This window comes from Rhinolophus ferrumequinum, chromosome 24 (genome assembly GCF_004115265.2).
Source record: "Rhinolophus ferrumequinum isolate MPI-CBG mRhiFer1 chromosome 24, mRhiFer1_v1.p, whole genome shotgun sequence".
Taxonomy (NCBI): Eukaryota; Metazoa; Chordata; class Mammalia; order Chiroptera; family Rhinolophidae; genus Rhinolophus; species Rhinolophus ferrumequinum.
In genome coordinates, this window is record NC_046307.1 from 40,551,383 (window position 1) to 40,566,923 (window position 15,541).

The 15,541-nt window shown below is 43.1% G+C and overlaps 1 protein-coding gene across 1 annotated transcript in view; it reads left to right on the forward strand.

Annotated features, from left to right (window-relative positions):
- Window positions 1–2,718: 2,718 nt before the first annotated feature.
- The window catches only part of BAIAP2L1 (BAR/IMD domain containing adaptor protein 2 like 1), a 75,642-nt gene continuing 62,819 nt past the window's right edge, over window positions 2,719–15,541 (forward strand). The window contains exon 1 of the mRNA XM_033095940.1: window positions 2,719–3,024. Within this exon, the coding sequence (XP_032951831.1) occupies window positions 2,974–3,024 (51 nt within the window). The 5' untranslated portion in view covers window positions 2,719–2,973. The remainder of the gene's footprint in view (window positions 3,025–15,541) is intronic.

The following is a 15,541-nucleotide window of genomic DNA, read 5'->3' on the forward strand; positions in this document are numbered from 1 at the left end:
ACCAGTAGCCTCCGGTGTTAGGAGCACAGAGCTCCAACCGCCTGAGCCACCGAGCCGGCCCCTCTCCTGGTATTTTATATGGGAATTTGCCCAATACTACTGCTACTGGCAGGGACCTCTATTATCTCAAAACAGTAAAATTCTCATGGACATCCCAGAGCATCCATCAAGGCTGAGGGCACCTCAGCAGGCCCCACAGTAAGTGCAGAAGAAGGCATTAACTTCAAAACAAGAGCCTGTTCAAAATCGTACTGATTTTATCACCTGCAATTGTGTCTTACACCTTTTGTTAATATAAACAGGATTTTTGATTATGTGCACCCAAGCAGGAGCTAAAAGAGGAAAGCAACCTTGGTTGCCTTCCCTGGGGAGGTGTGGGGCTGATTTCTAGTGAGGCTAGGCCAGCTCTTCTTCAAGCCGGCCTTCTGGGCAGCTGGAGAGTGGCTGCAGGGCTTTCTCGGTAGGTGAAGAATTGTTAAGCCAGTGGCAATCCCTCACCTTCTCCTGAGTCATTCTTTTTTATTGATTCACTCCCCTTGCTCTGAGCATTATGAAGTCTCAAAACAACTAAGACTGTGGGTTTTCAAGTTTACATGAAATCCACAAACATACCTGAAGAACCTAATACAAATGGCCTGTGGAGAGCACTATGTCTACTACAGCTTTCATTGCTGCCATCCTTAAATTCTACCTCCTGCACACGTATGAAAGGCTTGGATCAAGCCCAGTTCACTCTGTACTCCTGCAGCCCCCAGCAGAGTGCCTGGCACAGAGCACATGATTAGTACTCACTTGTTCTTTTGTTCAACAAACACCTGCTAGGCATCCATGTACCAAGTCCTGAGCTGGGGGCTGAACAGCATTGCTCTTCACCTTGGTACCGACCAAGAACTAACCATTCTCAGACTTCTAAAGGAGCAGAATCGTCCTAACCAGGAAGTTATTTCCATAAAGGAGACTTAAAGATGGCCAAATAGCTATCTGAAGATCTGCATACAATTATGAACTTGGTTCTTCGATCCAATTCCAACCTTGGCAATCAAATCAAGCCATCTGAGATAGTGGTTTTATGGCGGTTTGTTCATCTGTCTCTTCTGGCTTTAAGTCACACTACCGAGCTGTAGGTTGTTAAAGGTTAAGCCTCTGCTCTCCTTCCAGTTCCTCTGTTGACTGCCTTGCAGCTGAGATCAAATGACCCCATTCATCAGAAGGCACAGAGGAAAGTTCTCAAAGCTGACGTGCAAAGTCAAGGTGGTGATTTTCAAGTTTAAATGAAAACCGACAGACATGCTTGAAGAGCCTAATACATACGGTGATAATTATGAGGCCGTGAGTATATCTCAACATGGCAAAGGAAACCCAACTGGCAAAGCTGATGAGCCCAATGCTAGAAATCTGTGAAGAAAGGAGGCAGCTGCTTCCACGGCCTGAGACCTAGGGCTGATGTGTGATTTCCCCCAACATCCAAGAACACAAAACCTTTTGGTTCCCAAGCATATGTTTTACAGCTTGCAAAACCTGTTAGCATTGTCCCAGAGTCCAAATGTTAGTTTCTGTTCTAAGTCCAGCAGCATCTCACACTCTTGGAGTTCCCATCTGGGCCACACAGTGCTTTCTTTGTGTACATTTCCTAGTGAACTTTGTCACAGAAGCAGTTTAGAAGCCTCATACTCTAACATCCCATAAAAGATGCTATTACACCAAGTTAGAAGTTTTTAAAAACCAAAATAAAACCTCCTGCCACTCTTGTTGGGTGAATGTCTCAGATGCTAAATGGTGATTCCTGTTAGAAGAAGCCTATTCTGGATCTTCAGGGACTAGGCTGAGGCTGGAGCTGGGGTGGAGACATTACAGGGAGCGTCAGCAGCCACTGCACTCTGAGTACCTCCACAACACCTCAGCTCAGCACGGGTTTCTAAATCTAGTCACGATCTCGTGAATAGCACGGTTAAGTTGCAGAGTTAAAAGTCGTTCTCAACGTAAAGCGTAAACACATACTGCTATTCCTATAACCAGATCTTGGTATTTATTAATTTTTTTTATATATGAGGAGTTTCCCAAACTGCAAGTGACCCTGTCCATCTATGAAAGCCCGTGCCACGGGGTACCCCAATCTTTGGGGTCAGCGAGAGGGGTGTGCGGGAAGGGGTCAAGCGGGGAAATTAATGCAACTGGGGTACGTGGGTCCCTTTGCCTGCAGTCCGCAAAAGGCAGGGCTGAGAGTGGGGTGAGCGCCCGCTGAGAGTGTGGGTGTTGGGAACTCTGGGACCAGCTCCGTGCGGGACACTAGAGGGCTCTAGGACCACAGAGGTCTGGCCGCTCTTCGTGCGGGCCCTGTCTAAGCAGAACAGCAACGCGAGCTACAAACACCTTGCGAGGTCCAGTGTCTAGGTCCCTACGTCACCTGGAGCTCCCCGACGGAAGCGAAAGGGCGCAGGTTGTCCACCCAGCTGGTTGCACCTCAGGTGGGAACGCCCCGCCCCGTTGGCCCAACTCCCCTTTTTGCCCCGCCCACCCCGGCAGCCTCACGTGGGGGCTCTCCCGCCCACTTGACTCATCTCGCCTCCGCCCCGCCCACCTGGGCCGCTCAGACCCTCCCACCCTGGCTCGGCCCTCCTCCTCCCCGCCCATCCCGGCCGCCTCAGGTGGGGCCGCCCCGCCCACCCGGTGGCTGCCCCGCCCACCGTGGTCCCGCCCACCCGGCAGCCTCAGGTGGGGCCGCCTGGCCCGGCCCGCTCGTCCAGCTGGCGTCAGGCCGCGTCTCCTCAGCTCCTCGCGGTCTTCCGCGGCGGCGCTGCAAGTTTGACATTTTGGCGGCGGAGGCGCGCGCCGGCACTCGCGGGCCCACGGCTGTGGTGGCGGCCGACCTTCCAGGGCCCCTCAGTCGCGCCCCGGCGCTCCCGCCGCCCAGGGTCGGGCGACCACGAGGCCCGGCCGCATCCTCCCGCGCTCGCCCGCTCGGCGGCTGCAGCCATGTCGAAGGGGCCAGAGGAGGTGAACCGGCTCACCGAGAGCACCTACCGGGTAAGCGCGCCTGGGGCGGAGAGAGCCGCGGGGGCCGGGGTTCGGGGTTCGAGGCCGCGGACGCGGGGCGGCCCCGCCGGCCGAAGGTCGGACTTTTTTACCTTGTGGGTGAGAAGGGGACTTTACGCGGGAATAGGCTCCCCTCCCCCTCCCGACGCCGGAGAAGCCTAAGGAGCTGCTTAGTTTACAACCCGCGTGTTTGGGGGGAGTTGGGGAAGGGGGAGTACGTGCCATTTGGGGGGCCATGCCCTGCTCTCCACTGCTCCTTGGAGTCGATGAGCGCGCCGGCGTGGCTGCCACGCCGAAGCTCCCCGAGGCCAGAGCGGGGCTCCAGTTTCCTCCGAGGCAGGACTGCGCCGAGGACGGCGGGGAGGAAGTCCAGGTAACGAGGCAGCGCCAGGTGAGCCGCGCGCGGCGCCGAGCCGCCAGGGGGGCGCCCGCGGCCCGGGACGCCCCTGGGCGGCGGGTCTGCTCTGGGCAAGGCTCGAAACCCGCTCCCTCTGACCCTCTTCTCTTCGCGCAGCTTTAAGTTCAGCCTGGCTTTTCTCCATCGATTATGTTGCGAGGTTATGGGAGTTAAAGAATATCCGAGGTTTTCATAAAATTGACCTAACTTTAAGGAATGCGTTGATGGTCACCCGCCTAACTTGCGTTTGTTTTATTATGAGAGAATTTTTCCAGAAACAGACGCAGACTTAGGATTAGCGGTCAGTTTAGTAAGTTTAAATACTTATAAATGAATTCCATTTGAAATAAGATATGTGTTTAATCATCTGCTATTAATAACATACAAAACAACTTTTGTTTTAATTCAGCTTCGGCTCATGGAACCCCTGAGACTTTAAAGTTCTCCAAATTCATTTGTAGTCATTTTTAAGGCCCGCAGTGTGGTCATTTTTATAGATTTATTTTTAAACCCTAAAGTTTGGATTCTAGATTTGCAAGGTCTGTGTGAATTCCTAAAATGAGAGGAGTTTATTGACTTGCTGGATAAGAATTTTAAGAGAGCATGAAAATATATTCATAATCTATCCTTTGAAGTTCCAAAAATTGATTCCCTTCGATTGATTCCCAGAATACACAAAATACTGTAACAGGTGAGTTATGCTTTATAGATAGATACGGTAGACACAGCATTTTGGGGCTCAGTACATCACTGTGACCAAAATCTGTTCCTTAGTCATGCGTTTCTTCAGTAGAGGGTAAATTTTAGAAATCCCAGAGACATGACTGTTACGGTTCTACGTATGTATTGAGATTTTTAACATTAAATTGTTCCTGAAGATGGTAGTTCGGGAAGTGTGGGGTGTTTTTAAAGTATGTAAATAAATCATCCTTATTCTTAGGCTAGAGAGTAGTAACTACTCTGGTGACTATCAGTTAGGGGAGAAATGTATGTAATTGAGAAATGCAGATCTTTGCAATTTTGAGGTGGAGTCTAAGTGTCCGCAGGGCCACAAAAGCTTTAAAAAGTGAACACAGAAATTCCTCTTCTCCCACCTCCAAGAATACAGGCACATGTATCTACCTAACCTGAGATATCAACCCGAGATAAGTAATCAAATGCTCCAAAGGAACTCTTCGCTTTTTCTTCCACTTCTTCCTTTTACTTTTAGTGATGACTCCAGGGAAGGGGCTGTATACTCAGGTGAATTACAGTGCCTCAAATGCCAACCGCTTTGGCATGTCACATTACCCAAGGAATTGGGGCAGGAGGAAAAAAGTGTGGATTTCCTAGTTTTGGTTATATGTATTTGTAGATGTAAGGCAGTGTAAATAATTTTCATGTTTTATAAGGTTATAATACACTGGAGGTCAGAGACCAGTATGTCCCTTTTGCTTTCCATTCCCAGGTGTTTTAAAATATACTGAAAGCTCACAAATGTTTGTTGATTGAGTTTAATCGCCATTTCCTCGTTAATGTTTTGGGATCATGTTTTTTACGTGGAGATGGTGGGATAAGAATGTACAGCTCAAGACAAGTTTATATATAATCTCTGAAGTGAACGCTGCTTAGCTGGTGCTTTGGCTATAATGGAACTGCACGGTGAAATTTTACATTCACGGGTCTGATTGAAAGCCTGAAATTCTTTCACCACTTCCTCACTGGGTTCTTCCTTCCCAGCCCACCTCACCACTACCAAAGCTGAAAACAGTTTAAGCTTAATGTGGTAAAAATCTGGCAGTGTTGATGAATGTAGTTCTTTTAAAAAGAGACTTCCTTTATGTTACCTAGCAATCTACAATGTTTTACTAATAGAAACAAAACCTAACCAGGTGTGTTTACCAGAGCCACCTGCAAATGAGATTTTATGACTTGCTTGTATGGGTTTTAGATTTTTTTTAATACTCAAATTTCTTCCACTTTGAAATAAAGGAATAAATTCTTTAGAGAAAGAAAATGGGGGATTATAAAGTAGTGTGATCCTCTGTATGCAGTATCAAATACCTTTATATGTTTATATGCAGAGTTTTCTAAATATGTACTTAGACAAATGATTACTGGAGATCCATGCTGAATCCCAGGGGGAATGTGTGTTTTCTGGCTTCACAAATGGCATGATAATAAGCCCCAAAATTTCAAACAATGTTACTGTTGTTGATTAAGAGGTAAACCAAAGACCCCCTCCCCTTCCCCACACTTTATAGTACGCCCATAATTTGCTCTCAGCAGCTTGCTTGTGATTTTGCATGGTTTTCTGATGAGTACATGCTTCAGTGGCCTGAGGAAGAAGTAAAATTTGAAACAAACAAACAAAAACACCCTTAATTAAGAGTAACCACAAGCTTCCTAGAAGTTAGAACTGTTACAGTCTTAGGAAGTTGAGGAGAGATGGGTGAGACATCATCCAGGTATGTCCTACCTACATTAATCTTGCTAAAGCAGCCGTGAATGCGGGGGAGGGGAGAATAACACTTAAAAAGGAAAGGGACACGGAAGTCTTTCTTTAAATGTCACCTTCTCAGGCCTGCTCAAACAACGCTTTAACATTGAAGATAACACCATCCATCTTGAAACCCTGCCTAACTTTACCTTTTCCCCATAGCGCTTATTACCTTAGGATATAATATATTTATTTGTTATGTTTATCTCTCTTCCCACGCCAACTAGAACGTGAGCTCCCAAAGGAAAGGAGCTTTGTTTTGTTGTATTTGAGCACTTAAGAAGGTCCTGGCACATAGTGGGCGTGCATATGTGTTGAATAAATGGACTTTTAATTAATTTAGTAAGCACCTATTGTATGCCAGGCTCCCCCTATTCCTTCACTCTTCACAGTCTTTGTTTCATTCTAAATATACATCAGCCCTTGAAGTAGATACAGATTTTGTCTGTTTACCATTAGGAAACTGAGCCCAAAGCCTATGAGTGACAGATGCCCTCGTGCCATTTACCATGCCAGCCACCATCCCTCCTATTTTTGTATAGTAATTTAGGTTTTACTGATTAACAAATGCACAAACCAAATACCTTTTTACAATTTGGTGATCTAAGATGTCACCAGCATTTTTTGTCATTCTGTTGATTCGTCATTATAAGAAAATGAGGTACTTTTGTTCTTTCACTGGGTGAAGCAAGTATTCTAGGCATGTGTACTAGGCTTTGTTTGTTTGTTTGTTTAATGGGTTTTTATTTTCGCAACTTGCGTTTAATTGGGGGTGTATAAGTGAAAGGCCCTGCCTGGTTGGTGTCCAGTGTGGCTGCTATACGGTCTAGCTTTCAAAGCTTCAAATTGCCTTTTATGTTTATTGCTGTAGCTATATACACTATTTGATGTCTTCGTTTGTTCCCACCACACTACTTTCTTGAGGAATGCTGAAGATAAAATGGGATTTGCAGAAGCCCAGACAATTTGTTCTTGGCTCTATGGTGACCAAAAAAGGGGACTAAGTAAGAATCATGTGCCAGGTAGCGGCAGAAAGAGTTGCCAAGTATCGATACTAAACTGAACAGCCCCGTCTTGTAGCTTTTTGTCTGCGAAAATGAAAATACAAAGCCAAACAATGGATGTCTTTTTCTGTCATAACATTTTTTTCTTGATTGGAAAGAGGTTTTAGAACTATGATAACATGGTTTCTCTGCAGACAGAGCAGCAGCCTTTATTATGAAGGCTCGGAGACTGGGACCACTTGGACAGGTGACACCATTCACAAGTTTCAGGTTCCTTTTGAGTTTACATTTGTGGCATTCCAGTATTGGGCATTAATTCCTGCCTTGCACTTCTATTGTAACGCGCCACAGGCTGACCTCCAAGGGAAACCTTCTATGCGTGAGATTGCAGCACATCGGATTTGTGTTTTCCTCAACGTTCTGTACAACTCTTTCTTCAGCAATTCAGCAGTAAAAATTATTATTAAAGCAGCACAAACATTACTTTAAATTCTGTTGGCATTTGCAAATATATTTTTTATTTCTAAAACTTTCTGTTGAACTGTAATTAATATACACACAGAAAGGTGTGCGTAGGTGTGTATAGCTCACTAAATTGTCACTAAGTGGACATACCTGAGCAACCAATACCCAGATGAAGCAGTAGACCATGACCAGCCCCCCTGAAGTCTTGGCATATCCCCTTCCGGGTTACTACACCCCCCCCCTCCAAGGTAAGGACTCACCTGACTTCTAACGGCACTAATTAGTTTGGCCTGTTTGATCTGCCTTCTTTGACTGGGTGTGTTTGTCAGATTCATCCACATCGTTGGAGTAATTGTAGTTGGTTCATTCTTTTTGCTGTGTAGTAAATAGTCCACGGTGAGAATATATCACATTTTATCTCTTCTCTTGAAGGGGATTCAAGTTGTTTTCAGACTACTCCAGGATGTTAAGTGCTGCTCTGAACATTCTAGGACGTCTGATGGGCACAGGCCTCCCTTTTTCTTGGGTATATACATAGCTGTACATTTGCTGGGTTATCAGCTATTTGAATATTTACCTTTGGTAGAAACTGTCATGCAGCTTTGCAAAGTGGTTGTACCAATTACATTCCTGCCAGCAGTGCATCAGAGTTCCTGCTGCTCTGTGATCCTCATCAAAAGTTGATATTTTCCTTCCTTTTAATTTTGGCCACTCTGATGAGTATATGCAAATAAAAGTTTTTAGTTAAAGACAAAACTTGGGTGCCCCAGGCTTGCTGGTTGGAGTCTGCAGACTCCATAGGGGTTACTTAATGTCAGGAGACAGAACCAGGACCTGGGAACATGAGTCTGAGAGAGGCATTACAGTTGTGGTACTCAGGAGAATAAAACATAAATTTACGTTTCGTAGGCTCCAAAACTATCATAGCTGAACACATCAAAGGGTTTGATTGTGTAATCGATGTTGGCGGCATAGATGAGCCATATTTAAACAAACTGCAATGCTGGGGGCTTGCAGAGCTAGGGGTAATTGAATTTCCTTGTTAACTGAGTATCAATGAACGTACCTTTCACGTCCTTTTTATGTGTTTTTTTGAAACTGTACCTACTTTACTGTTACAGGCATAATAGACTAATTAAAAAATTTTTTTCAATGAGTTACAGTTGGATTAAGAGGTTTTAAGACTAGGACTTTGTGAAGGAAATGTTATTTTTACTTGTGGTCTTCTCCCCACTTAGATTGTACGTGCTTGAGAACAAGTCCCCAAATTATATTTCTTAGCATTTCCAACACTCATTCATATTTTTTATGTGTGTGTATGGGCTTCAATCTCAGAGTTCTGTTAAACTGTATTTTTCTCCAAGTCCAGAAAATTTCCAGAATTTCTATGGATATTTACACTGAAAGTAAAAGTCACTTGGAGGCACAACCCAGAGATAACACCATTAGCTCTTGTCCCTCTTTCTAATATTTTTCAGTACATCTTTTTATGTCAATCAGTATTTTTTGCCACATTTTGATGAGTCCACATTTTGATGCTCTGTTCTTCATCATAATGTATTGATCCAGTCCCCTGTTGTTGGACATAAGGTCATTGCCAGTACTTTGCTATGAAAGCACTGCAGTGACCATCATTGCAGATAGAGCTTTGTGCAGGTCTGTGGTGTTTTCCTTAAGCTAAATCCCCAGGAGGGAATGTGGGTCAGAGGGTAGGTAGTTTTAAAGCATATTTGCTACGCATTGTAAAATCCCCTCCAGAAAACATGCCCCAAATTATGCTGTAATCTGATTGTGTGAGAATGTTCTTTTCCAGAACCCCAACCAATAAAGTAGATCTTTTCAAACCACTTCCTCTTTTATAACCCATAGAGGAGCTTTCTTTTTTTAACAGTAGTAAAAGATGCATATTTATGTTGTAGCTTATGGATATTGGTCAGAATACCCGAGATTTCATGTCTACCACTGTTGGGTATAATTTCCCACATAAACTTTGTACTTGTAGATGTGTACAGAATAATTACAGCTCTGTGACCTTTCAGGTCTGTATACTTTTGTTCTTATTTTCCTCACCCTTGACTTTATACTTCTATTTGTGTTTCTCAGGCCTTGAGTCTTTCTAGTTTTTCATTTTTTTAGGGACTGTGTTCTGTTTGTAACAGCTGCCTCAGATCTTTGTGGATAAAGCTGAAAGTCCTGTAAATGAAGTAGAATGTTGCTGCTTTCTCTCTCATTCAAAACTAAATGAAAAATATTACCAGAATGTGTTTTCCAACTCAGGGAGCAAAATAAATGAGCACCCTACTGAGATCGTCTGTTCTAGAACTACCTGTGCTTCAGAGAGAACAGCGGGTGGGTGAGAGGTTTGTTACTTAAACTGTTTCCATTTATATGGTACTTTGGAGATTTAAAAGTCCCTAAACAAGAGCAATTCCTTCACTGAAAATATTGAAGGATAGCGATGGCTCACTCGAGGTCTGCACTGAGGGAGACCTTACTTCTTACTTACTTTCTACCTTCTGGAGTGTTTACATTTTCTTTTGTGAGTGGACGACTTTTATAATGTTTAAGCTCAAAAAACAATTGATATATCTATGTACTCCATTTTAATGGGTAAAACGTTTAAAAAGCTAAGCCATTTTCTACCTGTTTTGCAAATTAACATTTCAAAGATAAAGCTAATTTAAAATCTTACCATTTTTCTCTTAATTTTGACTTACAGGAGTACATTTTTTAACATTTACTCACCTGAGACTATGAATGAAACAGAAAAAGAATTCAACTACACCTGAGAACGCCCAAATTCCAGTTCTTATAATTATCTTTTAAGATCCTTGTTCCTGATGTTGCAAGCAGCTGTATCATTGAAGGGTACAAAGACAGTAATAACAAGAACAAGAAAAGGTACAGAAGTAGTAATAACAGCCTGTCAAAAGTGAGCAGGGATAAAAGTCCGGATGACAAGACTACATAACCTAGAATAAACACTGGAAGGAGCAGGTTTCAGATGATCAGAACAGCTCTCAGATGACCAGTCCAACCACCCGGCACCCGGAATGCTTCTCCTCAGCTTCCGAGCAGGAGCACCCTGTCCCGAGTTAGGGAGACAGGAGAGGAATGCAGGCGTCAGCCCCGGTCACCTTATGCCCAGCAGATATGGTGCCTGAGACCTCAGCTGACAGACCAATCCATTTCTGGCCACAAAAACTCAAGAGGCAAAAGAAAGTCACAATGATAATTCCTTCTACTTAAGTGCTAGAATTTGGGGGGAGTAAGACCTTAATGGTATGTTTTATTGTAGCATGGGCTCCCTTGCACACTTGGAGGAGCCTGAGGTGCAAGACGCTAACCATGGACAGTACAACATACGCATATATCTAAGTTAAACATGGGAAACATCGTTCTTACTTGACTCTCAGTCCAGCTGTGCCCTTAGAAAAGATGACTTCTTCAGCTAAACTGTCCATGCTTTGTGTTATCCCAGATTTTTGTATGTACTCGATAATGTCATATTTCTCCATTTGACCTTGTGCTTCAGTTTTCTCATCTTAAGTAAAAGAATGACAATAGTACCCACCTCCTATGATTGTTGTGAGGGTTACACGTGATAATACGTGAAAGCACGTAGAACAGTGTATTGCTGTTAGCAGTAGTGGCATGTGGTTACTAGACTGGAACACCATAAGAGCGCTGATTTTCGTCTGTTTACTGCTTATCCCTAGTTTCTTATCCCAGAGTGACTGACACATAGGTGGAGCTGAGTAGATTTTGATAAAAGACAGTGTTGAAAGTATCAGCACAAAGTTTTCTCTCTGTCCATGAGCTATCCACTCTTTGAAGGCTGTTTTTTTTTGTTTGTTTGTTTTGTTTTTTTGGGTTTTTTCACCCTTCATTGTTCTGTTGCATAGCAACAACTCAGAAATATTTGTTGACTAAATACTGAAGGTCTCTGCTTATCACAGGGTTGTCAGTAAATCCTCACCTACTCCATGGCCAGTGGGACTCTGAGCCCTCACAGTAATAGTTTCCATGTTTGAGCACCTGTTTTATATGTGCCTCACTTACCACCTACACTCATTCTTTCTGCATCTGTTTATTTATTTATTTTTTTTTTTTGCGTGCACCACAGCTGTGCCAAGCACTGGCCACCACTGGGACCCACATGGGAAGAAAGTCCGCGCTTTTCTGCAGTTTATGGCAATGACAGGACAACAATGCCCGATTTTAGCATCTCCAGCCTTTCCCCTCCATTGTCATCAATTGTGTGTCCTTGCTCCTCCCCCTTGTCTCTCCCAGAGGGGTCCTGCCTTTCCCAGTTCAGTTCTTGGGACTTTGTTTTGTCTTGGATTGGAAGAAAGAAGGAAAAGATTACTATACATGCAGGTTAAGTTCAAGAGGGGTTTTTTAGGCAATTTGTGAGAAGTCTTTGGGAAGTTAGCTATATGAGAGACGTAGATGGGGAAAAAACAACAACAAAAATGTTTTAGAAGTTTTTATTCCCCTTACTGGTATCTGAGAAATGTAAGTAATGAACTTGAGCTATTTTAAAATTATTTTGGAGTTTTGAACAGTATTTCTCAGATTGTAAGGGCTATAATGTAAGTGCAAGCAAAAGCACGATGACCCATTTCATGGGGTCTCATTGAGAAGTTCACTAGAATCACCCCAGATGCTATTTATTATAAGAGGAGCATTTGGAAACAACTGGTGAAGTAGAAAAAAAATACTCACTTGCTATATGAAATCATTAATTTACTTTGATCTGGTAAAGTTCTTATTACCTATTGAGTACTTTGGGGCTTTTTAAACAAATGTGATTGAGCACATGAATCATTCTGTCCTGCAAATTCGCTGCTAGCTTTTTGTTCCATGACACACCTTTTAAAAACAAGTAGGCAGACGAGAACCCTTAACCAAACGGTCCTGTGCTCTGTAGCCTTCACAGTATGTATCTGTTGACAGTTATTTAATACCAGTAACTACACAATTACTGTATGACATTTGGGATAAAGTTATATATTTCTAAATGATATTCAAGTAATATTAAAGATGTTTGCATTTCTTATTTTCACCATGTCAGTCTGGACTGCCTTGGAATTTTTTCTTTCCTGTCTCCCTATTAAACTGTACATTTTCAAGGCCTATAACCCTTTCCTCATTCATCTTTGTGTTCTCTGCATCCAGCATAGAGCTGGACTCACTTTAGATGTATAATACAGATTGAACAAATGTATGATTGTTTCAAGGGCCCAAATGTAAGAAAGATTTTACAGAGTTAGTGGAGTGAAACATAAGTAAACATGTTGTGTAGTACTTGCCATGATCTCATCTCCTATCTCGAGGGAATGTGGGGGAAGAAAATACCAGGAAAAAAGGCACATTTTCAGATTCTGACTGAAACTTATATAGTGGTCATCGTGGTACGTGGCTATAGAAAGGATTGTTTCCATTCTTTCAAATAAGAATATGTATCTCTACAAACCAAGCACAAATGGATACTCATATTATCATAGTTGGAATTGGTTTTTACTTGAGTCTCTTAGGTGCTACTTCCTATGAAGTTCAAAGTCCAAAAATTGTTTGAATTCTGGGATAGAGTCCGTAAATCTGGTCAGTGGAGACCAGTGTGGCCCAGATGTTGTTACAGTGTCTGTTAGCCTGCTAACTGCCCAGGCTCGGAATGCCTGCTTTTGGCCCAAAAGCTTTCTTGGCACTGCCAGGAAATATATAACTATATGGAGCTATAGCACCTGCTGGACCTTGGACCCAGTAATCATCTGCACTTAAACTCCAAGGAAAAGTGGTTTCAAATGATTCCACCCACAGACATATATAAAACGCTAGTATTTTAAATAGAATGAAACTTTCTAGTGTTGAACTGAATTCAGACATTATTTTTTCTTCAAGTTACTTTATCAGATGGTCATGAACTCAGGTTGCCTGTAATTTGGTTCTCCTTCCACATTAAAAAAAAATAACAATTGAAAACCTATATTCTTACACTAATTTACTGGGTGAGATACCTCTGGGACTTAATTTTCTAGACACGCTTAATAATTTCATCCCAAAATTTCGAACAGTTGTAAAACACTCTTACTTTCTCCCACCAGTGTGTTGGCACCGTTTTGTTTTGCTTAAGGATGTTTTTGTTTCAGAACAGTCTTGCTGCCTAAATGAGTAGGGAATAGGGAAAGTGGAGTGTCACAGAAATCTGTTTCTTTAAACAATGAAATAAAAAGTTGTGGAGATGTGATTGCTTCTAGTAATGTGTCTTAAAAGGTAGTGATGCATACCTTTCTAGATGATCACACTGGTTCTCATCATTTAGTTGGTTCTAAAGGAGCTTTGGATCTACGGTAATAGGTGTTCTCAGAATTCTCTGAGAACATTCTAGGAGAGGCAAAGCCCCAAGAGGCGGCCCTGTGCTTTGCTGACCACTGGCCCAGTGGCTCATGCTCAGGTCCTGTGGGATGGAGCCCTGTACCCCTGCGGGCCTCGCGGCTTAGTTTCTAGCATGCCCTTTGCACTCTGAAGGACCACTTTGGCAGAAGTAATTCTTTATAAACCAAAGCCTGGGTGACGGATAAAGAAAGGAAAGGTAGAATAAAAGCAAAACAATGTTTAAGTCATAGTGAAAGTTTTCTGGGTAGGCTGAAGATTTCCTATGAAACTACCTTAAAAGGACCCAGTAGTTACCTAATACTTAATGTATTGCCTGGAGACACATTGGCCAAACTCCTTCTCCGATCATAGCTGGAAAGACAACTGCTCATCCAGTAGGAAATTTGTCTCAAAATAGCTGGGTTATCTTTTTCTCCTAATGGGTCTAATTGATTTTCACATAGGAGGGGAAGTTGCTGCAAACAGCTACATGGGCATAAATGCTTTGCTGCCCATTGGCACTTTTCTGACTGGTCCTGGACCAATGTTCACCAAGGACAGCGGGTGACCTGGCTCTCAATACAGCTGGCTCTTCTGTGGTCAGGGTCGCTACAAGCACCCCAGGAATGAGCAGACACGCAGCGTGTGGCATTCTGTCTGGCAGTAAGGATGTCGAGCCTTAATCCTTAGCAGCCTGGAGCATCAGGAAGAGTCAAGGGTTTTTGTTATTGCTGTTGTTTCTGCCCCACCCCACCCTTTTTTTTTTTTTAACAAAATAGCTTTATTGAGGTGTAGTTTATAAACTAAAATTCATTCATTTTAAGTGTACAAGTCAGTGATTTTTAGTAAATTTTCAGAATTGTGTAACCATCACCGTAATCCAATTTTATAACATTTCCATCATCCCAAAAAGGTCCTTCGTGCCCATTTGCTATCATTTCTCACTCTTATCCCCAGGCAATCACTCATATAGCTTTGGTTTCTATAGATAGGGCTTTTTTAGACATTTCATAAAAATGGAATCATACAACATGTGGTCTTTGGTGACTGCCTTTTTCACTGAGCATAATGGAGTTCGTCTATTTGTAGTGCTCATTAGTACTGTATTCCTTTGTATGGCTGAATAACATTCCATTTATGGATTTACCACCTTTGTTCATCTGTTTATCAGTTGATGGACATTTGGGTTGTTTCCAGCAAGGTATTTTTTTGAGGACCATATTACTACCTAATATTTAAATTTGGAAAGCTATAGGGTTAGGAAGCAAAATTCACAAGGAAAGCCCTGACATTTTCTGATTCTGTAAGCCTGATATGACTTAGTAGGTAGAGGGCAGAACTTCGCAGCTTTTGTGACCCTTGACTGTAGCTGTTACTTTTAGCTAATGAAGTTGGAAGCAGTGGCCCCGTTACCCCTTTTCCGATTTTCAAGGCTAATTGGCGCACTGGGTCACTGTGTCTGTGGCAGTGTGTTTAGATGAGCTGAAGGCACATCATGCAGCCAGTTTATCCATGAGCACATACATCTCTTATTATTATTCAGGAACTGCTGCTGATGGGTGTACTTCGGGCATTAGCTGGCCTAGGCACTGCTCTTGGTGTTGGAGGTGCACTGGTCCTTGGCCTTAATTCACATGCAGCTCCTGCTAAAGAGACAGAGTACACAATAATACCATGTGAGGTAGTGACAAGCCTTTTAAAAAAAGAGAGGCCAGGACCGGAGCTAGAGGGGGAGGCTGGAGATGGAGGAAGGTGTCTTCTTCAGAGGTCTGGAGCTGAGACCCA